The sequence below is a fragment of the Argopecten irradians genome, chromosome 1 (assembly GCF_041381155.1).
Source record: "Argopecten irradians isolate NY chromosome 1, Ai_NY, whole genome shotgun sequence".
NCBI classification, from domain to species: domain Eukaryota; kingdom Metazoa; phylum Mollusca; class Bivalvia; order Pectinida; family Pectinidae; genus Argopecten; species Argopecten irradians.
The window spans coordinates 7,846,726-7,872,918 of NC_091134.1; the positions used below are offsets into that span (position 1 = coordinate 7,846,726).

At 36.5% G+C, this 26,193-nt stretch overlaps 1 protein-coding gene across 1 annotated transcript in view; it reads left to right on the forward strand.

The window, feature by feature from the left end:
• Positions 1-26,193, forward strand: part of LOC138316560 (protein SCO1 homolog, mitochondrial-like) — an 81,748-nt gene that overhangs the window by 16,869 nt on the left and 38,686 nt on the right. The window contains exons 3-4 of the mRNA XM_069258244.1: positions 15,904-15,997; positions 16,162-16,362. Coding sequence (XP_069114345.1) covers positions 15,904-15,997; positions 16,162-16,362 — 295 coding nt within the window. The remainder of the gene's footprint in view (positions 1-15,903; positions 15,998-16,161; positions 16,363-26,193) is intronic.

The window sequence follows — 26,193 nt, forward strand, 5'->3', positions numbered from 1 at the left end:
AGTTTAAAGTATTACTAAATATTAATCTTCAAAGTTTTCGTTTAAAAATTGTTTAAAATTATCTCCTGAGATAATAATATATTTATATATATGTTATTTGAAAATAATTTTCATTCAATAAATGGTAATTTAAGAACACCGGTGGCTAGAAAATATCAGTACACGTAGTGGTGACTTATTAGCTGTAATTTGCGACTCGTGATCAGAACCCACTATCTGTATTTTAAAGTGAAAAAAAATATATTGATCAATTGTTAAGTATGTACAGTACACAAGTCGAAAAGACAATATATAATGCTGTATTATTGGTTTATCTTTGATGACAGAGCCGAGTACATTGATCAGCTGACGATGACCGGGCGAAGTACCAGTGTTTACATTTGCCAAATAAAATAAAGGAAATCTTTACTTGAAGTTGTTTTTCATGTTAACCAACCTGCACAGTTTCTCCCATTACCTTAACAAATGTTTTGGAAACCGAAAAAAATTGCAAGTCTCACGAAGGCTCTGGTGATTACACCTTACGACGAAACACAACATCGTAAATACTTGTGTGTTTGTTTGTATCCAGCGCGTGCACCGGAAGTGACGTCATTACGAGACTTTCTCAGGACATTATCTCGGACTTAAGCGATTTTTTTCAATACAGAGGACAAATGCGGACCAGATATTTCTCAAGGTCTTGCCAGCGCTGTCAGCAATGGTTTTCGAATGAAAATTTCCAAAGAGAAACGTAAAGCTTTACTAGAATTGCACAAACGGCCAGGGAATTGCTCCACACTCAAAACTCCTCGTGTTAACAAAGCCGTTTGGCAGAGCATGACACGGAACGCGAGAGATTTGGACGTGGGGCTCCAAATTTTGCAGAGCACGGCATGTTCCATTTCTTTTCCCCTGCTATATTTGATTGACAATATGAATACTTTCAGGAGGGAGAATAGGCCAATTTTCGGTGGAGATATATCAGAATGTATGAAATTGGCAATGGACTCGTTCAAACTCATCCAAATACTATATACGGATCTGACTGTCAGATGACGAGAGGCTATTCAGCCACATTTACACCAGTCTTACAAAGAGTTGTGCAGGTAAGTTTCTAATATATGAAAAATATATTTTCTATTTTGGAATTATACTCGAGTTTATGACGAATATATATACATGTTATAATGCTTATTACAAATGCCAATTCTCACTGCATAGCAAATATTTCTACTACATTTCATTTCATTATATGTTGTAGTTAGGACACCCTAGTCAGTGATCTTTTATTTGGGGATGATCTGGATAAACGTTTCAGAGAGTTGACTGATGCCAAAAACATTACACACAAGTTACAGCCGAGTCTTACAGGGGCTTATAGAGGAAGCTACAGAGGGGGCCTTAGAGGCAGTAGGACCAACTATAAGTCACCTCTCCAGCGGTTACTAGGCCCGACTAGATTCCAACCCTATAACAACCATTATGCTGCCAGAGGTTTCCGACATCCTCTTCGTCAAACAACTCCTAGGACATCTGGTCCTTTTGTAGGCGACAAGAGACAGAGTGTCAAACCGCCGAAATCAACGCAGAATCACAAACTGTGAACAACTTGGACGAACATGTGAGTAATATTACTAACAAGCCAGAAAATTTTGTGGCAGGAAAAATTCAAAACCATTTTTCTTATTGGACTACACTTACCAGTGACAGGGATATTCTGCAAATAGTGAGAGGGTGCAATATCGAGTTCTCTTCAGAGCCTAGTGAATTATATCAACGGAAGTCTTGCATATATCCTACACACCAATGTGCTATTTTACAAGCCCAAGTGGACAAACTTTTGGAATAAAAAGTTATAGAGAAAACTAACAATGTCACAGATGGGTTTTTCTTGACTATTTCACAAGGCCGAGAAAAGATGGTACACACAGACTAATTTTAAATTTGAAAAAAATTAAATCAGTGTGTGGATACGAGGCCATTTTAAGATGGAAACAATTAAAGCAGCAATTAGTCTTGTTACACCTCAGTGTTGGTTCGCTTCCATTGATTTGAAAGATGCATACTACTCCGTGAATATCGCGAACAATTATAGAAAATACCTTAAATTTGTATGGAACAACACAGTTTATCAATTCACTTGCTTACCGAATGGGCTTGCTTCGGCTCCGAGAATATTCACAAAACTCCCGAAACCACTTTTTTCCACACTTCGAAAACAAGGACATACTAATCTAGCTTATTTAAATGATAGTTTGCTAGTGTCACCTTCGAAGGCAGCATGTGAACAGAATATATTGGATACTGTGACCCTAGTGGACAGTTTAGGGTTTACAATTCATCCTGACAAATCAGTTTTGCATCCTACACAGGATATTGTTTTTCTTGGTTTTGTATTGAACTCTATTAAAAAGACTATCTCACTTCCACATGAGAAGAAGGAACAAATTATCCATATGTGTGAGTGTCTGAAACGCAGGCAAATTGTTGTTATACGGGATGTGGCAATATTGGTAGGGAAGCTTGTTGCAGCGGAACCAGGAGTACAGTATGCCCCATTGTTTTATAAAAATCTTGAACGGGAAAAGGACTTAGGTCTTAAACAACAAAAAGGTGACTTTGAAGGAAGGATTAAGTTATCTTATGCTAGTCTTCAAGATTTGCAGTGGTGGATAGATAATCTTTCCATGTCCGTTAAACACCTAATTAGGCCCCCAGCAGACTTTGTGATTAGTACCGACAGCTCCAAGTCAAGTTGGGGTGGTATTATGCATGATTCAAATTTACACAGAGGAGGACACTGGTCATATGTGGAGAAACAACATCATATTAATGTGTTGGAGTTGAAAGTTGCTTTCCTTGTTTTACAAAGTTTGTGTAATACCAAGACAAATGTACATATAAGGTCACAGATAGACAATACAGTAGCAGTGTCGTATATCCAGCGTATGTGAGGCCGTTTAGAGGAATTACACACACTAGTTAAAAAACTTTGGTGTTGGTGTATGGAACCAAACATTTGGTTATCAGCCTCACACATACCTGGTAGTTCAAACACTCAGGCAGATTCGCTATCACGAACGCTTTCCGACGATATGGAATGGACACTTTCCCCTACCGTATTCAGTGCCATTTTTCGTATGTGACCAGGCTTACAGGTTGATTTATTTGCATCAAGACTAAACTACAAACTTTCATGTTATGTTTCATTCTTACCTGACCCACAAGCGCTTGGTGTGGACGCTTTTACCATAAATTGGTCTAAATACATAATGTACTCTTTTCCTCCTTTCAGCATTCTACACCGAGTGTTACGCAAACTGGAGGAGGATCAGGTGGAATTGATGATAATTGTGGCGCCAATCTGGCCAACTCAGATATGGTTTCCAGTATTACTACGCCTGATATGCGATCAGAGTTTCATCCTCCCACCAGTCAGTCGGTCGCTTTATCATCCAACACGACAGGACAGACAACATCCACTGCAACAGCTGCGTCTCGGAGTTTTTCCTGTATCAGGACAGCTTTGGAGGACGAAGGAATTTCAGCTGACGTTGCCAATATCATCACAGCATCTTGGAGACAAGGGACAAAACAACAGTATGGGTGTTATATCGCGCAGTGGGTGCAATTTTGCCAGTCAGGGGAGATTGATCCATATCGACCATCTAAGCATATAAATGTGGTACTAGACTTTCTCGTGTCACTTTATCAAAGAGGTATTGGTTATAGTGCAATCAATACTGCACGATCAGCGATCAGTTCTTTGGACATATCCGTGAACAATCCAGTGGGAAATCACCCATTAGTTTGTAGATTTTTAAAAGGCGTTTTCACAAACCGACCAAGTTTACCAAGATATACGGAAACTTGGAATGTAGATAGAGTTGTAGAACATTTAGAAAAACTTAAGCCTTTACAGTCTTTAGATCTTCTTAGTTTAACCAAAAAGTTAGTTATGTTATTAGCTTTAGTTACTGTCCAAAGAGGCCAGTTTTTACACCTTATTGATGTGGCAATGTTCATTTTACTTCTGATAAACTGACTATTTATGTGGATAAGATTTTAAAGACTACACGACCTGCTCATCACCAGGCTCCTATTCACATCCCCAAGTTAATAGACAAACTTTCTCTGTGTGTTTATAGTACTATGCTGGAGTATGTAAATAGAACCAAAGTCATTAGAGGCACCAATACACAGCTATTTCTTGGTACTGTATCACCGCATGGTCCAGTGTTTAGAAGCACCATATCCAGATGGTTGAAATCTGTCATGTCCGAAGCAGGTGTGGATGTGTCAATATTCGGTGCACACAGCACAAGATCAGCTGCAACTAGTGCAGCCTCTAGTAGAGTTGTTACTGTTCAGAAAATAATGGCATCAGCAGGCTGGAGCCAGGAAAATACTTTTTCCGTTTCTATCAGAGATATGTGAGTGTTGTGACAGAAGCCAATTGCAAGGAAATACTGCCTTGAGTGAACTGCTGCATTAGTTTTGTTGTAACATATTTTATTGGATACATTTCACATATTAAAGTATGATGAATCTTCAAAATGTTGCATTGTTGTTTAAAAAAAAGGCAATGACTCTAAAATCTCGTGGGATCTCTCAGCGTGGTTGATTTGAAAAATTTGACAGATTAAACGAAGACATGAAGTTTGATCTAAATTTTTTCAAATCAACTTCACGCTGAAAGATTACACCCAACCCCCAAAACCCTCCCATATGGTTACATATCTCAATGCACTTTTTCCCTAAGATACTCTAAAAGCTGAATCACGTGACTTGCGCATGTCATCTCATGTAATCTCCCAGCGTGAAGTTGATTTGAAAAAATCTAGATCAAACTTCATGTCTTTGATTAATCTGTCAATTTTAATTTACAGACAAAAGTGAAGCGCAACCTCCTCGAACCTGAGTTGACACACACGTACACTATGTCAAATGACTTTTGACCTAAAGAACATAACAATAATATAGCCAAGAATATAACGATTAGAATGAGTAAACGATCGATCGTTTTTATTATATCAGGGTATGTTAGATTGTATATTATATATACGGATACATTTCCACTTATCAATATAGCAATTACACATAGCGCGACTGTTTTAAATATCTATAATCGCCCGCCTCACTAGCTGCCCCATTGAATTCCCCGGCTCTTGTCACAGCTGTTTGTCTCAGATGATGTCACGAATCTACGGCCACCTAGTGATATCAGGGGCGATAAGCGATGCGATCGTTCTAGACAAGGGTCGTTGTAGACTGCATTTCAAGCACATTTTATTGAAATTACGTCAAATACAACCTGTATTTTTTTGTTTGAAATCATAAAGTGCACCACAATAAACAAATATTAACACAAACATAGCATATTTAAAATGTTTTTATCACATTTAAGCATATACTTGATATTTGTTTATATTCTATGACATATGTATACTTTAAATGAAATAAATAAATAAAAAATTAAATTTATAACACAACTGACTTTAGTTGTTCATATTTTCAGAAAACATAATTAGTTTATCGTTAATAATACACTAATCATCACCTTTGGAACAATTTAATTAAAATAAATGAAATATTAATTTGCATAACACCGGTAGTCTTATGTTTTCCTGCCTTGACTATCAATGTTCTCTGCCCATACCGAAATAAAGTACAAAAAAGTACACTAAAAAAAGTACATTTTTTTTACTGAATTTGGAACCAAACTTAACTCCCGGTTCCAAAATGAGTCAAAAAAGTACAAAAGTACTAAAACAGGCTCATAAAAGCATGCTTTTAGTACACTCTATTGTTTTACACCATACAGAAAGAAATAAAAAAAGGTACTCTGTGGGAGGAAAAAATTACAAAAAAGCACACATGACCGATGCATGTGTACTTTTTTTTTCATCCAAAAAAGTACTAAAAAAGTGCAGTACTTTTATAGTACTTTTGTAGGTAGGCCAAAAAGTACTAAAATAGTACAAAAAGTACAAAAAAGCACACTCTGTACTCTTTTTTACCTTTTTTCAGTACAGTACTTATTTTGACCTTTTTTTTTCATCCAGAAAAAGTACTAAAAAGTACAGTACTTTTATAATACTATAGGTAGGCCAAAATATTCAATATTTACAACACAGCATTGTATTCAGAGATAAAACGTGTACATTGTTAAACATTGGCATCAGGTTTTGTCACAATGTTGTCTATAATATAAATCTCAATATGTCAATGCAATGAAATCCTGTCCAAATCTTTTCCCCTTCATCACTGTCCAGTGCAAGTCCATTACATGCTGTTTTTCATTCCTTTTTCCTGGCAGTGAAAGCCTAAAAAAAAAAGACAAAGACTTGATAGTTACATGTACATGTGCAGGAACAGTAATGTTTGATGGATATATTAAAATGTCTTATTTGTTTTGTTTGGCTCAAATAAATTTTTGCTTTAATTTTATACCATGCCATATTTTTACATAATTGCTAGCAACAGCAATCTGCAACCAGGATAGATTGAAATATTTACCTGCAAAAGTGGCTTGATGACAGCTGTGGATTTTCAGTCTCTTTGATGAGGCGCAGTCATCAGCTATACATTTGTTTTTGTTGACTGTTTCCCCTTCATAATTACTGTATTTTGAAAAGAAAAAAAATAGGATGTGCAATATGGATTCAGTGTGAATGCATATGGCACAGTAGTATACTCAGGAGAAGTTCACACATGGCTAGATTAATGGAGTAGATATGACAGGACCAGTATTTGGCCTTAATTTTTCAGGCCGAAAAAATATTAACTCTGATCCACATCAATTTCACATCAATAAATACTCTCATACTTGCCATTCATCAAAACATAACTTTTATAACCATGTAAACGATGTGCATCACCTATGACGTCATCAATTTGATGATTTTCCTATTCTCGCCAAATTTTGCTAGAAATTCATCATCTTTAGGTTAGAAAAGGCTTGAAAAGGATTTGGCCGCCACTTTGGACCAACTTTATATTTTGCATTGATATGCGTAAATACACGATACACATAAGACGTGTGAAAATCTCTTTGTGCTCCACGAAGGCGGCCATATTCATTTTTAGAGAAAACCACTCAAAAAGTATGATTTTTCAAGGATTTATGTGAAAAATGGCGGGAAACTGCATGTTGATGACGTCATAGTGAAAATAATTGGCACATGCGGGATATTTTCGGGATGTAATGTGTTAGCAAATGTATTCAACTGTTATATGGCAAAATACGCTGCTCTTTACTGGATAATTAATTTTGCGGCCATATTCGAGTCTTAACGTACCTTCTCCTTTGTAGAACTAAATTATTTTAGTGTTCTTATGTACGCATGGTGCCGCGCTGTGCCCTTTTTACCCGACGCCATGCCCCTATAAAACTGCCCTGTTTGTCCCCAGTACAGTTTTACTAAACTACCAAAATACCAGGCAGTCGCTTGATAATTAAGTAAACAAAAGAGGTGTGACCAATCCCTGACCCCTGATCAACACCCCAGTGACCCTACGGCCATTCTGATAAATGACATTTTTCTCAGTGTAATTCACTTAAATTGAAAGTCTCAATGAAATATTACTTTCACAAAAAAAGAAAGCAAAGGTTATGTTTAGATAGTAAAATTATTATTTTACAATGATCATACATTGTGTATATCAGTCATCTTAAAATATTTAAATGTTCACATGTTACCACCATCCCATTATTAATATTTACCACCCCCCCCCCCCCCCCCCCCCCCCCCCCCCCCATCCCATTATTAATATTTACCTGTTTAAAGGACCTCTTTCACGAACAATGGAAATTTGCCCACGAACCAATTTTATGAAAACTAAATATTACATGTAGCAACATTAATGCAAACCCTTGAAATACGTGTAAAAAATTCAATTCAAAAGGTCTCAGGGGCCTGTGCTGTGGCCAAATTAAAGTTGCCCAGCAGAGGTGTATGACAAGGTTCCCTTTTTGATCCAAAAAGGTATCAAAATAATGTTTTATGTCATAAAACTGTATTATTTTCTGAAGAGTATAAATAATTACATATTATGATCACAAATATGTAGGCAAAATGTAACAAATAAAATTTTGGTTACATTTTTAGCCCACCATCATCAGATGGTGGGCTATTCAAATCGCTTTTTGTCCGTGGTCCGTGGTCCGTCCGTCCGTCGGTCCGTCCGTCCGTTAACAATTCTTGTTATCGCTATTTCTCAGAAAGTACTGAAGGGGCAAATTTCCATTGTTCGTGAAAGAGGTCCTTTGGCAAATTAATGTTATGTCTTTAACCAGTCTGCCCTCGATCATTATAACACACTGATCTGCAATTTGAATGAAAGAAAAAATATGAGGTTATATATATATGACCTGGTTGTATGGAAACACATTTATGTGAATCTATACACATATAGATTGAATTGCAGGACTTAATTGACTGATGGCTGCTGGACAGCAAAGTGTAAAAAGGATTACTCATTAATACATCATACCTGCTTGTCACAAAAATGTCATGAAAACAAACAATATAATTGAATATGAGCATCCAAATCACACTCACATATTTAAGTTAATAATGTTAATTCATCACCCATGTTTTCAAGAAAACAAATATTATTTCCCAATCTAATTAGTAACGATGAATAAACGAAAGTTTAAAAAATATAATAAATATATATATATATACACCACAAAACAAAATTGTGGGGATAGAAGTGAAAGATGATATGCAAAGTCCCATATTTTTAAAATGAAACTTGTGTCCAGATATAATGTGTTGGATGTTGAATTGATTTATAACATTCAAACCCCCTGCCGTGTAAAATTTCTTGTGATTTGAAATTGGAAATGATGTTGAAATTTACAAGTGAACGGCAATGAAATAATTTCCAAGCCCATTCAAAAAGAAAGCACGGCTATGTAAACGTTTATGAGGTCTAACTTATTTGATAAACTGGGTGTTTTTACTGAATCCACATGCTTTCAAAATGAAGTAAACAGGTAGGAGAATTGAACTTACCGTAACTCCATCCTCCATCGGTACCGTGATCACTGTAGTGCAACTAGTACGGCAACGATGTTTTGATCCGTTTCCGGTATCGCTTCGGCGACATGAAGACCACGGTACCGTGCTTTGTATCACTAATTTGCTGGCGTTACGGATGATACCATGATTCATGGTATGTAGTGATTGCTGATGAGTATGATAAGTTTCAACCAAACCAAAAAATATCTTATTTTCTGTTTTCTTATATTTCAAAAAATGCATTTGAATATCACACATGACAGAAAACACAGCTAGATTTTTCGTTCAGATTCGATTTGCCGACTTATTTTGAGGCCAGTAGGTATGAAAGAAAAAGATATATATATACTTCTTCAATTTTAAGAATACATTGATATTATTCAATGAATTCTCACATTGACTTAAACTCGGTGTTTTTATGACCTCTTGAACTCTAAAGAAATAATTCGCACACCAAAATCTACATGTAATTGCCAATGTTAATATTTAAGCAATAAACTGTTACCAGATTGGACATACAGTTGATATGAAACCCATCCGGAAGGAAAATAAATATTCTATTTATCTTCCTTCCGGATGGGCTTCATATCAACTATGTCCATTCTGGTAACAGTTTATTACTTATATTTCCATTACGATCATTCAAATTCAAAACTATGCACGTATATCCTTTGAATTTCCCGCTTGCGCTAGTGTTGATGTCACCAAGTTTAATAAACGGAACAGCCATAGCATTAGATTCTGAATATAGTTCAACACAAAACGTTTTAAAACAAGCGAACAATTGAAAATTATGCGATGATATTTTTTTAATACAGGCTATTTTGTCAACACGATAATACTGTTAGATTTCATAGAACGCATAAATTTTAAAACAACTTTTTAAGATTATTTGACCGTTATGTATAGGCGTAAGTATACACTCCTTACATTGTCAGTGACGTGGCGGAAACGTTAAATATTCATACGCTTGACCAGATTGGAGTTCATAGCGTGATATTGCCCATCTGGTTTAAGATTATCATTACGTTGGGTTTAATAGCCATACAAAGGTACTGTACATGTGTACAGTGACAATATATAAATAGCCATATCAAAGGGCAGTGACAATATATAAATATACGCTTGACCAGATTGGAGTCATAGCGTGATATGCCATCTGGTTTAACATAGATCAAACGGAAACTAAAAGTAGAAGGAAATATTGAGAATTATCATCGCCATACAAAGGTACTGTACATGTACAGTGGACAATAATATAATATATCGGCTATTAACGGGCACGAAATTCAATCTGACGTAATTTCAAAAACGATGAAGGGACATCAAGAAACCAAGACGTTACGCCCACAGGGACCTGGCACGAAAATTTTTAACCAACAGTATACATACATACTTATATTATAGTATCAAGGGTATGAACTCTTAGGTCGAGAAAAAAGGACCTATTTTTTAAAAAAACGTGATGTTTTAAATAAATGGGCTATATACACCATTGACGCATATCTTACCTTAAAGAGAAATAATTTATCTTTCCAGTAAGTGCTTGATGAGCAAAATTGGCCAAGTTCTGACAAAGTTATGGCTTGATGAATCTGGAAATTTACGAAAAAATATGCTAGGTAGACATTTCCTGTCCGGTCGAAATGTCGTCTCGCCTCTAATGGGTACGTCAAAAACCAAGCCAAAATCACAAAATCTACGCTTGTGGTGGTAAATAGTACCCATTACTGTGTTCATCCACAATCTCCTTTGGAGGTGTCAAGACCCGTACTTTGTAGAAACTCCATTTAAACATTGTGTAGCTCACTTACTTTAACCATCACCGCCATGTTCATTGGTTTTTCGGAACGCTTCTCGATTTTACCGACAAGCACAACACTACATAATTTGCATAATGCAGTCACGATATGTAAAGTCGAGAAGCATTTGCTATTTGCTAAGAACTCGCATCAAGCTGTATGTAAGTGTCACAATTGTATGATAATAGGAGTACTTTGCGTCAAATCACGATCTTAATACAAGGTAGGGTATCTAATTAACACTTGTGCTGAATATCGGTTTGTAACACCATACGTAATGTATTTAAACTCTACAAGTTGGAACCTACCTGCTCGGTGCTCGATCAAAACATCATTGCCGTACTAGTTGCCCTACAGTGGTGTTCACCAGCTAGAGTTTGAGAAGATCGATGGTATATTGTAACAATAAACAAAAAAATAAATAACCTCGTGTCTTCGTGCAAACATCCTACCTTCTTTCGATGTTGGCCAAGCAGTTTATATTCGTTTGTTTACATTCTGTAATCAGCTGAAAGACGTAAACAAATATGGCCGCCAGCCAGATGTTTCACATTCTGTGTTTCCCGCTCAAATAGTCATGTCACAAACACGTGGGGCCGCTAAGGTCTTTCACAAAGGAATGCTGTACTATCATATTTCTAAATAGAATCCCTCAATTCCTCATGTTTTATTATTAATTTGGGACAATAAATAAAAAACGTAAACAAAAGAACTAGTGTACTGATAAATCCACCTTTATAATTAGTTGCTGGTATTACAAACAGACACCTTTGGGCCTCTTACGTTATTCAAAATAATGTAAATCGCTACTTGTCCTAAAGTTTTGCATGGATCGTAACCAAATTTGGCCACAAACATCCTTTGGAGAAATGGAACATAACTTGTTGGCTCTGACCCCCTGGGGCCAGGAGAGGCGGGGCCCAATAGGGGAAATAGAGGTAAATCCTATAAATCGCTACTTGTCCTAGAGTTCTGCATGGATTGTAACCAAATATGGCCACAAACATCCTTGGGGGAAGGGGAACAGAAATTGTATAAATTTTGGCTCTGACCCCCCCCCCGGGGGCAAAAGGGGCGGGGCCCAATAGGCAAAATAAAGGTAAATCCTATAAAGCGATACTTGTCCTAGAGTTCTGCATGGATTGTAACCAAATTTGGCCAGAATCATCCTTGGGGGAAGGGGAACAGAACTTGTATAAATGTTGGCTCTGATCCCCCGGGGCCAGGAGAGGCGGGGCCCAATAGGGGGAATAGAGGAAAATCTTATAAATCGACTGTGACCAAATTTGGCCACAAACATCCTTGAGGGAAGGGGAACAGAAATTGTATAAATATTGGCTCTGACCCCCCGGGGTCAGAAGGGGCGGGGCCCAATAGGGGAAATAGAGGTAAATCCTATAAATCGCTACTTGTCCTAGAGTTATGCATTGATTGTGACCAAATTTGGCCATAAACAACCTTGGGGGAGGGGAACAGAAGTTATATACATTTTGGCTCTGACCCCCCGGGGGCAGAAGGGGCGGGACCCAATAGGGAAAACAGAGGTAATCCTATAAATCGCTGCTTGTCCTAGAATTCTGCATGGATTATAACCAAATTTGACCAAAAACACCCTTTGGAAAAGAGAAACAGAACTTGTATTAATTTTGGCTCTGACCCCCCGGGGGCAGAAGGGGCGGGGCCCAATAGGGAAAATAGAGGTTATCCTATAAATCGCTACTTGTCCTAGAATTCTGCATGGATTATGACCAAATTTGGCCACAAACATCCTTTGGAAAAGAGAAACAAAATTTGTATAAATTTTGGCTCTGACCCCCTGGGGGCAGGAGGTGCGGGGCCCAATAGGGGAAATAGAGGTAAATCCTATAAATCGCTACTTGTCATAGAGTTCTGCATGGATTGAAACTAAATTTTGCCAGAAACTTCCTCGAGGGAAGGGGAATAGAACTTTTATGAATTTTGGCTCTGGCCCCCCGGGGCAGGAGGGGCAGGACCCAATAGGGGAATTAAAGGTAAATCTTATAAAGAGTTACCTGTCCTAGAGTTCTGCTTGGATTGTGACCAAATTTGGCCACCAACATCCTTTGGGAAAGGTGAACAGAACTTGTATAAATTTTGGCTCTGAGCCCCTGGGGTCATGAGGGGCCGGGCCCAATAGGTGAATTAGAGGTAAATCTTATAAATCGCTACTGGTCCTAGAGCTCTGCATGAATTGTGACCAATTTTGGCTACAGACATCCTTGAGGGAAGAGGAACAGAACTTGTATAAATTTTGGTTCTGACCCCCGGGGACAGGAGGGGCGGGGCCGAATAGTGGAAATAGAGGTAAATTCTATAAATCGCTACTTGTCCTAGAGTTCTGCATGAATTATAACCAAAGTTGGCCACAAACATCCTTCGAGGAAGAGGAACATAACTTGTATAAATTTTGGTTCTGACCCCCGGGGTCAGGAAGGGCATGGCCTAATAGAGGAAATAGAGGTAAATCCTATAAATCGCTACTTGTCCTAGAGTTGTGCATGGATTGTGACCAAATTTGGCCACAACCACCCTTAGGGGGGGGGGGGAGGGTGTAGGGGTACAGAACTTGTACAGATTTTGGCTTTAACCCCCTGGGGGTAGGCGGGATGGGTCCAATCGGAGAATTAGAGGTAAATATTCGAATTCCTTCAGAAAAAAAACAATGAACCTGTATTCAGAACACTTCTTGACATTACAAACCAGATGAGCGATACAGGCCCTCTGGGCCTCTTGTTTCTATTAGTATTCAAAGTTATTCCGGATTTCTTAAATTTAAGGTTTGAAGTTTAAAAATATGAATAGCTTAATGATTGATTTATTTATAATTTAATAAGAAATTCTATTTTTACTTTTGGATTTTACATGACAGTGGAATTTTCACTGGAATTTTTTAGAATTATTGGAATTTCCAGTGACACTGAAAATTTCCACTGGAAATCCCAGGATTTCATGGAATTCCAGTAGAAATTCCAGTGGATTTCCAATGAAATTTTATGCGGGAAAAATGCTCATATTAGGCCTGTGGCATGCTGGGATGAAGGTCTATCAAGTTGGTTCAAATGAACCTTCATTTAAGGTTACAGGGTTCAAATAGGTTTAAATCATTAAACGACTTCTTGTGAATAACTAAGAGGCTTAGAGAGCTGATATTGGGACTGTGGCTTGCGGTGATGAAGGGCTATCAAGTTTGTTAAAATGAATGACATTAACCTTCATTCAAGATCACAGAGGTCAAGAAGTCTAAAAATCTTTAAACAAAATCTTCTCAAGAAGCAGAAAGCCCAGGGTACTGATATTGGGCGTATAACATACTGGGATGAAGGGCAACCAAATTTGTTCAAGTTAATGACCTTGATATTCATTCAAGGTCACAGGTGTCAAATAGGCTAAAATCCAGGGGGCGCCATTAAACAACTTGTGAATAAGTAAGAGGCCTTAAGAGACCTGATATTAGGTTCCTGGCATGCTGAGACGAAGGGCTACCAAGTTTGTTCAAATGAATGACCTTCATTGAAGGTCACAGTGGACAAATAGGCTAAAATCTTTAAACGACTTCTTCGCAAAAACCTGAAAGCCCAGTTACTGATATTGGGCATGTAACATGCTGGGATGAAGGGCTTCTAAGTTTGTTCAAATGAATTGACTTGTATGGTACCCTAATGTACATGCAAGCAATTTTGATTTTTAAAATGTTACAATATGTACGTGAGCCTGATGAAATCCAATTTCAATCAAAGGTCCAGGAGCACAAGTTTAAACCAGTCAAAAGTCGCCATGCATTTGCAATTATAAGTGGGAGTGGCTCTCAATTCTCGACAGAATGTCGGTGATTTGGTGAAGGTTACCTGTGACGGGGGCTGTGACCACATCAAAGAAACTTTCGGCATGGTGTAACCATCTCTCGTCGCGAAACTTTATTCGAAACGAACCCTCTCTGTTTCAGCTGTGGTGCAATTCATTGTAATACAAAATGTTCTTTTGTTCATAATTACATGTTAAATTGTACAACTAGAAGCATATTAAGAACTTTGTTTCTGTTGCAAGATTACAATATACACAGCGGATTTTTAAGAGTTTGGGGTAGGTGTACATGTACATTATACATTATAAGTATATATAATAAATGCATATTTTTGTTTAACTAGACATCATTTACCTTTGATATCAAGAAACATGTTACTCACAAGATATATAAAACTCCTATAATTACAAGCCTGGCCGTATTAGGTAAATATAATGTATAATATTGGGTTTTCATCCGTTTTTTACAAAATTATTAGCTCATGAAGCATGGCTATAGAATAGGGTAGACACAGGTAAATAACGACCTAGATAACACATCGATGTACCATACAGTGACCTGTCAATTATTAACAGGGTCCTTTGTTTCACTAATCCCCGTGTTGCGCGGTGTCGGTATATGAATGGCCACACAGGTTTTGAGCCGGTGTCAGCCGGTGTTTCATCCCAGATTCCACCGGTTGCTAATTTGGTGGAAGTGATTAGACCCTGACACTGGCGTTGTTTGGCTAACATTAACCACCTGACGCGTATTGTAGGCTAAAATCTTTAAACATGTTGTATTGTGCTTATAGTCTGATGACCATTAAGGCCCATGGGCCTCTTGTCATTAATATTTTACATAGTATTCACATTATAGATATTTTATCATCACTTAGACAGTTTCTGAAAGGTACAACTTTGAGGAGCCATAAAAAACAACCAAAAAACAAGTGACCTAAATCTGAATACATTATAGATTTGTGACAATAAAGACATGGGCAATGCACCACACACAGGAAATTTCAATAAGAGAACTGGCTATTTTGAAAACAGGACCTTTCTAAAGTTGTTTCATTAATCTAATGTGAAGGAAACCAACAAAATTAAAACATAAGATTACTTATTCAGTACAATATTCAGACATATGCAAACAAAAGAAATCTCCTTGAAGTAGGCAACATGAATTAAATGAGAATGGGGGAAGTTTATGTGATATATAGGAAGTCAATAGAATAAGAATAAAGTGTGTTTTAGAATTAGAATAAAGTGTGTTTTCTGATTGACAGAGAAAAACTGCCTGGGCTGGTGTGTTAGCGATCACTGGAGTGTGTGGTATAGTGTTCTATTTATTTGACAGAATGGATCAGAAGCGAAAGATAGGTGAGTTGTCGATTAGGATCGGTGATTATATTTAGTTAGAATATATATGTGCACTATAGCATTGTAATAGTCATTAAAGTAAGCATATGCTAGTATGTTTGTACATTAACCCTTAAAATTGTTAAAAAAACCACCCACCAGATAATGGGCTAATGTTGTTTTAGGTAAAATCAAGCAAAATGTTGAGAGCACAGGAAAAGTAGAGATAGGAGGAAAGCCCTGGAGTCTCACGGACCATAATGGAGTGGATAGGACAGATCAGGACTTCTTAGGACAATGGGTATTGTTTTACTTTGGATTTACCCACTGTCCTGATGTTTGTCCAGAGGAGCTCGATAAAATAGCAAAAGTCGTGGAAGCTTTTAGTAAGTATACTGTTTTTTAGTCACCTGGCCCAAATGGCCTGTGATCTTAAATCATATCGCGGCTTTCGTCGTCTGTATGTTACAATAAAATAACATAGGTTACAGGATCCCAGTACCAAACATGAACAAAAACATGAGATACAGTATCTTACCAACAACAAAAACATGGTAATCAGTATCCAAATATCGACAAAACACGGGTTACAGTATCCCAACATCAACAAAAAAATGGGTTTTAGTATCCCAACATCATCATCAAAAAATGGGTTACAATATCTTAACATCAATAATAAAACATGAGATACAATATCCCAACGTCAAAAACAAGGTATTCAGTATCCCATCACCAACAAAAAACATGGTATTCAGTGTCCCATCATCAACAAAAACATGGGATGCATTATCCTAGCAACAACAAAAACTTCGGATACAGTATCCCAACAACAAAAACATGGGTTACATTATCTCAATATCAAGAACAACATGGCTTACAGTATTCCAAAATCAACAAAAGCATGAGATACAACTTCCAAACTAAAACAGCCGTTACAGTATCCCAATGGCAACAAAAATATGTGTTACAGTATCCCAACATAACCAAAAACATTAGATAAAGTATACGAAAGTCAACAAAAACATGGGATACAGTATCCTAACATGAACAAAAACATGGAAAACAGTATCCAAACATCAGCAAAAACATGGAATACATGTTCCAACATCAACAAAAGCATTGGATACAGTATCCAAACATCAACAAAAGCATGAGATACAATATAGTATCAAAATATTGACAAAATATGGGAAACAGTATCCCAACATCAGCAAAACATGAGATGCAATATCCCAACGTCAACAAAAACATGATATTCAGTATCCTATCATCAACAAAAACATGGGAGACAGTATCCTAGCAACAACAAAAATATGGAATAATAGAATCTTTCACCCCCTTGGGGTAGGACAGGAGAATCTCAACCCCTCTCAACCCGAGGGGTAAGATTCTTAAGTTGTCAAACATGAGGCTGTGCCGAGTGTTTGACAGCTTAAAGGGACAATTCACCCAGACTAATTCTGTTACATAACTAAGAAGCAAAATGTGGCATACATGTATTGTTCTATATTTTTTATGAAACATATAACACAAAATATTGACAAATTCCACGTCATTGTTAAGTATTATTATTAATACTGTTGTAATTACAAATCAGTTCTAGACAAACGTAGCATTACTCTACGAGCAAGGGGCAGGGTTCGGCATACAAGATGTTTGACCACAATGTGTAATGGCGGACAGCGAGCGGGTTTGAACATTTCACTCGCATTTCACCACCATGGGCTTTTCTGGCATATCACAGTAAAACCGACTGATCTAATTTCCATCAGAACTGGATTTTTTCGATATATGTACAAATTTTAATGTTCTCTTAGACTGAATTGTCCCTTTAAGAATCTTATCCCGAGGGTTGAGATCTCATGTGGCACCCCAAAGAGGGTGAATGATTCTTTTTCTCTTACCCCATGTACCACGTGGTCTCTAATAAACATGTCACTTATGCAAGCGAGGATGACATGATCTCAATGAGTCGCCGTCTTCACCATCTTTGTGACGTCATTTCATTGTTGTCGTGACGTTATAATACTTTTACCACGACGTCATGATACTGTTGTCGAGACGTCATACAATTGTTGGGCACCTAAAAAGGTGTTGTGTAGCTTGTCTTTAACCTAGGGTGAGATAGAAAAATCTCACAACGGTAAAACTTTGGATATCTTTGTCTGAGGTAAGAGAATACAGTATCCCAACATCAACAACAACATTGGATACAGTATCCTGACATAAACAATAAAATGGAATACTGTAACAGTATCCCAACAACAACATTGGATACAGTATCCCCACGTCAACAAAAACACGGGTTATAGTATCCCAAAATCAACAAAAAAATGGGTTACGATATCTTAAAATCAACAAAAACATGGGATACGGTATCCGAGCAGCATAAACATGGTATTCAGTATATCCCATTATCAACAAAAACATGGGATGCAGTATCCCATCATCAACAAAAACATGGTATTCAGTATCCCATCATCAACAAAAACATGGGATGCAGTATCCCATCATCAACAAAAACATGGTATTCAGTATCCCGTCATCAACAAAAACATGGTATTCAGTATCCCATCATCAACAAAAACATGGTATTCAGTGTCCCATCATCAACAAAAACATGGTATTCAGTGTCCCATCATCAACAAAAACATGGGATGCAGTATCCCATCATCAACAAAAACATGGTATTCAGTATCCCATCATCAACAAAAACATGGTATTCAGTATCCCATCATCAACAAAAACATGGTATTCAGTGTCCCATCATCAACAAAAACATGGTATTCAGTGTCCCATCATCAACAAAAAACATGGTATTCAGTATCCCAACATCAACAAAAACATGGTATTCAGTGTCCCATCATCAACAAAAACATGAGATACAATATCCCAACGTCAACAAAAACATGGTATTCAGTATCCCATCATCAACAAAAACATGGGATACAGTATCCTAGCAACAACAAAAACATGGAATACAGTATTCCAACATCAACAACAACATTGGATACAGTATCCCGACATACACAATAACATGGAATACAGTATCCCAACATCAAGAAACACATGGATTACAGTATCCCAACGTCAACAAAAGCATGGGTTGTAGTACCCCAACATCAACAAAAAAAATGGGTTACAATATCTTTACATCAACAAAAACATGGGATACGGCATCCGAACAGCATAAACATTAGCCCTGTAGGTAGGGCGTTACAATTGTACCAGCTGCCCCTATTACATGATCGTAAAAGATGACTAAATTTAGGATATTATCTTTTCTCTTCTTGCTAACTGACTTTATCTTTCCTAATGCCTCCCTTGGCAACGCTTCACATTTGGCCTTGAGTTGAGTGTTCGCCCTTGTGAGGAAGGCTCTGGGTTCTGTCCCCTGGCCAAGACGCACCAAAGTATATAAAAGCGGTAGTTTCTCCTCCTGCTTAGCGCACAGCAAACAAGGAGTGGGACGACTGGTTCGCCCATTGTCAGTATAATGTGATCGGGTGGGGTGTGTTGCTTGGTGTCTTCGTCGGCATGCTTCAGTGATATAGCACTATAAAAAGGGCAACAGTTCCACTATACAAGAAGACACAACATGAATATAAATCCTTATATGACCATAGCGGTTAATAGGACGTTAATTAATCAAACAAACAAAAAAAGAAAGCATAAAAATGAGTTACAGTATCCCAACATCAACAAAAACCTAGGTTACAGTATCCAAACAACAATAACATGGGATACATTATCCCAATATCAACAAAAACATTAGATACAGTATCCTTACAGAAACAAAAACATGGTATAAAGTATCCAAATATCGACAAAACATGGGATCAGTATCCCAACATCAATAAAGACATGGGATACAGTATCTAAAATTCAACAAAAAATATGATATACAGGTTCCTTACAACAAAAACATGGGATACAGTATCCAAACAACAAAACCCATGGGATAAAGTATCCCAGAATCAACAAAAACATGATATACAGTATCCAAACGTCAACAAAAACATAGGTAACAGTATTCCAACATCAACAATAACATTATCCCAATATCAACAAAACATTTGATACAGTATCCTTACAACAACAAAACCATGGTATTCAGTATCCAAACAAAAACATGGGTCATAGTATCCCAACATCAAGAATAACATAGGATACATTATCCCTGATTATCAACATGGCATGGGAGACAGTATCCAATTATTGACAAAACATGGGAAGCAGTATCAAAACATCAACAAAAACATGAGATACATGTACAATATCCTACCAACAACGATTACATGAGATACAATATCCTACCAACAACAAAAACATGGGATACAATATCCTACCAACAACAAAATCATGGGATACCGTATCCAAACAAGAACATGGGTTACAGTGTCCCACCATAAATGGAAAACATAGCATATAGAACCCCAACATCAACAAAAACATGCCATACAGTATCCTAACAACAACAAAAACATAGGATACAGTATCCAAACAAAAACATGGGTCATAGTATCCCAACATCTGCAATAACATTGGTTACAATATCTTAACATCAACAAAAACATGAGATACGGTATCCGTACAGCATAAATATGGGTTATAATATCCAAACATCAACGAAAAACAGGGTTACTCTATCCAAACATCAACAAAAACATGGGATACAGTATCCTATCATGAAGAAAAACATGTCATACTCTATCCAAGCATCAAGCAAAACATGAGTCGCAGTAACCCAACATCAACAAAAACATGGGAAACGGTATCCAAGCATCAACAAACCATTTGGATACAGTATCCCAACGTCAACAAAAACATAGGTTACAGTATTTCAACATCAACAAAAAACATTGGTTATAGTATCCCAACATCAACAAAAACATGGGTAAAAGTATCCCTACATCAAGAAAAACATGGGTTATAGTATCCCAACATCAGCAAAAGTATTTAATACAGTATCCCAATATCAACAAAACATGGGATACAGTATCCCAACATCAACAATAACATGGCATACACTACCCCAATATCAATCAAAACATAGGTTACAGTATCCCAACGTCAATGAAATCATGGTTAACAGTATCCCAACATCAACAAAAACATGGGTTTCAGTATCGCAGAATCAATCAAAACATCAACTTCAAATTTGGGATATAGTATTCCAACGTTAACAAAAACATAGGTTACAGTATCCCAACATCAACAAAATCTTGGTATACAGTCTTTCAACATCAACAAAAACATGGTATACAGTGTCCAAACATCAACAAAAACATGAGTTATAGTATCCCAACATCAACCAAAACATGGGTTACAGTATTCCAACATCAACATTAACATGGGATACAGTATCCAAACATCAACAATAACATGGGTTACAGTATTCCAACGTCAACAAAAACATTGGTTACAGTATCCCAATATAAAAAAACCCTTTGAAAACAGTATTCCAACATCAACAATAAAATTGAATACAGTATCCCATCATCAACAAAACATTGGATAAAGTATCCAAATATCAACAAAACATGGGTTATAGTATCCCAACATCAGCAAAAATATTTAATACATTATCCCGATATCAATAAAACATGGGATACAGTATCCCAACATCAACAAGAACATAGCATACACTATATAGCATACACTATCCCAATATCAACAAAAACATGGGTTACAGTATTTCATCATCGACAAAAACATGGGTTAAAGTATTCCAGCATCCACAATAACATAGGATCCAGTATCCAAGCATCAATAAAAACATGGTATCCCAACATCTGGTGTCCAAACATCAGTAAAAAACATGGGCTATAATATCCCAACGTCATCAAAACCATAAGTTACAGTATCCCAACATCAACTACAAATTTGGGATATAATATTCCAACATCAACAATAAAATGGGTTACAGTATCCAAACATTATCAGAATTTTGGGATACAGTATTTTAACATCAACAAGAGCATGGAATACAGTATTTCAACATCAACAAAAACATGGATGGCAATATCCTAACATGAACAAAAACATGGTATACAGTGTCCATACATCAACAAAAACATGAGTTGCAGTTTCCCAACATCAAGAAAAGCATGAGTTACAGTATCTTAACATCAATAGAACATGGGATACAGTATCACAACATCAACAAAAATATGGGCTACAATATCCCAGAATCAACAAAAAGATTGGATGAAGTATCCCAACATTAACAAAAGCATTGGTTACACAGCCTAACATCAACAAAAACATGTGTTATAGTACCCCAACATCAACAAAAACATGGGTTATAGTACCCCATCATCAACAAAAGCATGTGTTACAGTATACCAACATTACTCAAAACATGGGTTACAGTATCCCAACATCAACAAAAACATGGGTAAAAGTATCCCTACATCAAGAAAAACATGGGTTACAATATCCCAACATCAACAAAAGTATTTAATACAGTATCCCGATACCAACAAAACATAGTACATGGGATACAGAAAAAAAGGTCACGGTCACATTGACCGAGTCAGTGACGTATTTTGGAGCTCCTCTTCAAGTGATTTTTTTCCATATTTCTATGCAACGCTGTTGTAAGAGTTTTGACAGACAGATTCATGGACATCGTCCCAACCAATTTTTAGAGAAAACGCAATTTAAATTTTGAGGTAAAAATGACTTTGGACCATTTCTTGAACTAATAATGGCTTGATGTTCCTGTAAGTACTATACATCACACACCTGTATATGTGTATACCTGTGGAACTGCCTACTATAGCACAGTGCATGTGAACTCTTACAATATCATAATGCTGAACAATGTGGAACGCCCGGGGCAACCAAGACTGGGAGACCTACACATAATGAGAAATCGTCTATGGAAGATAGTCTATCAGACATTTATCGTATTCTTGAGACTTTGATTACCAAGGACTCCATGGATGATATGATAACTAAACTAAAACGTGACATTCGTAAGGAAAACAGAGAATTGAATTAAAAAGTGGAAGGTGGTATTTTTGATCTGGAAAATAGCAATGATGAGCTTAACAATGTTGTCAAGCAGCAGAAAGAAAAGATCATTGAGCTACAAGAATCAAAGAATGATCTTGAAAGACAATACAATTCCTTGAACAACACGGAAGAAAGAGCAGTATCAGAATATATACCCGGTCTCCGCGACAATTCAGATAGAGAATCTGTGGAAAACTGTGTTGATCTTGTTGTGTCATTTGGGAATAAGCAACTGAAAGTACCTTTGAAAAGTGGAGACATATATATCGCCCATAGACTTGGAAAATTCGCCAACGGTCGGCTAAGGAAAACAATTGTCAAATTTGTACAGAGACGCAAAAAACATGAAGTCATCCGAGCCAGAAGATTACTGAAGGGAAGCAAGATGGCAGTACAGTGGAACTTCCATTAACCGATCATGGTCTGTGCATAGAATTTCGGCCGGTTTAGAGAGGGTTCAGTTTGGAAAAGTGAACGGAATATCGATCATGGCGATCCAGATTTTATTGATCGGAAGTCGTTTTCTACACTACACTGTAATGCTAGTGTTCGTTATAACCAACCGATATTAATTGTTAATGTAAATGTTATCAGAAAAGAGAAAATCATGCGATTAAAACGAATGGATTACAACAATATTGACTTTGTTACCGCTTATAATCGTAGTGAATGTGCTTGGGGATGTTCTCGTCCGAACTAACCTACATACGGCCGATCGCTTCCAGTTACGTCAAGAATCAAATTAAATATGGTCCAATTATACGATGATGAGTCGATGCCGGGCATTATATGACAAAACAATACATGGCTTCGGCTTCTTCATATAGATATTATTCGTTATTCAACAACTACATCAGTAAAAACAAAAACCAATGTGAGACTCTCAAAATTGAATACGAAACTTTCTGTTTATTACTAGCTCTGCTCCATTTTTTCTTACAGTAAACAGACCACCAGGTACGTGGTAAACCTTCGTTTAATAACTAAACAATAGACAAGATCACCATCTCTGGTATAATTTCTTTGTACCTCTACCTATAGCCTTCACACCTGTAAAAGTGCCCCAGGACATGGCATGCGACAACTATGGATACAGGTACGTGTATATTTCACGGTCGGTTGATCAGACCTCAATGCAAACAATCGGTGTCGCTCAGGTAAGGCCGGTTTTCAGAATTGTGTTTATAGCTACATTTGACTATTCCGATCTCAAAATCGGTCCAGTATTCGGAATTGGGAGGGATCGGTTTTGGGAAGTTTTATTTACTATTGATACATGTAAAGAGGAATTCATTCCGTACATGACATCCGTGTTCGGTTTTGAGAAGGTGTGTGGATGAACGGTTGATTTTGACTTTTTATAGGCTTAGTCATGGTTTTACTACAATCTTTTTTTCTCCTTTTCTTCTTTTTTCCGCTTACTCTTTGGTGGATGGCAGATTTAAAATCTTCCTTTTGTAAGTGGTTATTTTTATGCATTAATATTCTAAACACGTGATTTGATTATGGATGACTTAAATATTTTGTCTGCTATTGTCAAGGACTGGGAGAACACTTAAAAAGAAAAGACACATTTTCATATCTTAGAGCAAAACATTATAATATATACTGTTTACAGGACACCCATTTTACTGCTGAAAAGGAAAATATTATTCGTAACGAATGGGGATACGAATGCTACTTTAATTCATTCAAGTCAAATGCTAGAGGAGTTGCAATTCTATGTAATAATAATTTTGAATTTAAAGTAAAAGAAACTAAAAAAGACCTGTTTGGTAACATTTTAGCTATTGATCTAGAACTTAAATACCGTATTCGACCCAATAAGCGCCCAGGGCGTTTAAAAATGGAAAAAGTGCTAATAAGACTTAATTATTGCAAATCTATACAGTTATGTGTAGTTTTGGTCTTTCTTTATGCGTGGGCAATTGAAATCGAGGCCTCAAAAAGGGGTAGGGGCGTTTATAGGGACATGGGCGCTTATTGGGTCATATACGGTATACGAAATTAACATTAATTACTGTATACGGCCCTAATTCTGATGATTCAAACTTTTTCAACCTTCTTTCCGATGCTATTGATATTTTTGGAAATAGTAAAATAATAATATGTGGTGATTTTAATCTTGTAATAAACCTAGGATTGATTATGACGAGAGTTATAGATCTATAAATAGCCCCAATGCAAGGGATAAGGTCCTGGAAGTTATTAAAAACTATTAACTTAATTGACATTTATAGAGAACAACACCCTGATTCTAAAAGATACACCTGGAGGAAACCAAATCCATTAAAACAGTCAAGGTTAGACGTTTTTCTTATATCTGATAATCTTGTATCTTCTGTGACTAATTTCTCTATTGAAACTGGATATCGATCTGATCATTTGTTCCCAAAAATTAGTGTTCAATTTCATGAATTTTAGAGAGGTAAGGCACTGTGGAAATTTAACAATTCTTTATTAGATGATTCGGAATATATGAAAGAAGTAAATGATGTTATCCTTGATACAAAAACATTATTGTTTACCCATTTATAATTTATAGAAAATATTGATAATATACCAGATTTGGAAATTCAATTCACTATTGATGACCAATTATTTCTTGAGACACTTTTGATGAATATAAGGGGTAAAACAATATCACATGCTGCATATAAGAAAAAATTACAGAATCAAAAAGAAATTGATCTCACAAAGTCAATAGAGAGGTTAGAAAGCCAAAATATTCTAAATTTAATAGAAATTGAACTAAAGAAAAAAGAATTAGAAGAAATTAGACTGAAAAAGATAAAAGGCAGTAATATTAGATTTAGGGCAAAATGGGAAGAAGAAGGGGAAAAACCAACTAATTATTTTTTCAATCTCGAAAACAGAAACTTTACATCAAAAATTATTCCAAAACTTCAATAAGAAAACGGTAATATAATAACAAAACAAGAAGAAATTTTACAGGAAATGAAGTGCTTCTACGAAAATCTCTATAAATCAGATAGTAACTTATGTGATGTAATTCTTGAAGATTTTCTTGAATTTGAAAACATTTCAAAACTCAATATTTCGGATGCTGAAAAATTAGAAGGATTTATTACAATAGATGAAGCTTCTAAAATATAAAGAAATATGAAGAACAATAAAAGTCCAGGTTCTGATCGGTATACAGTTGAATTTTTTAAAATATTTTTGGAAACATT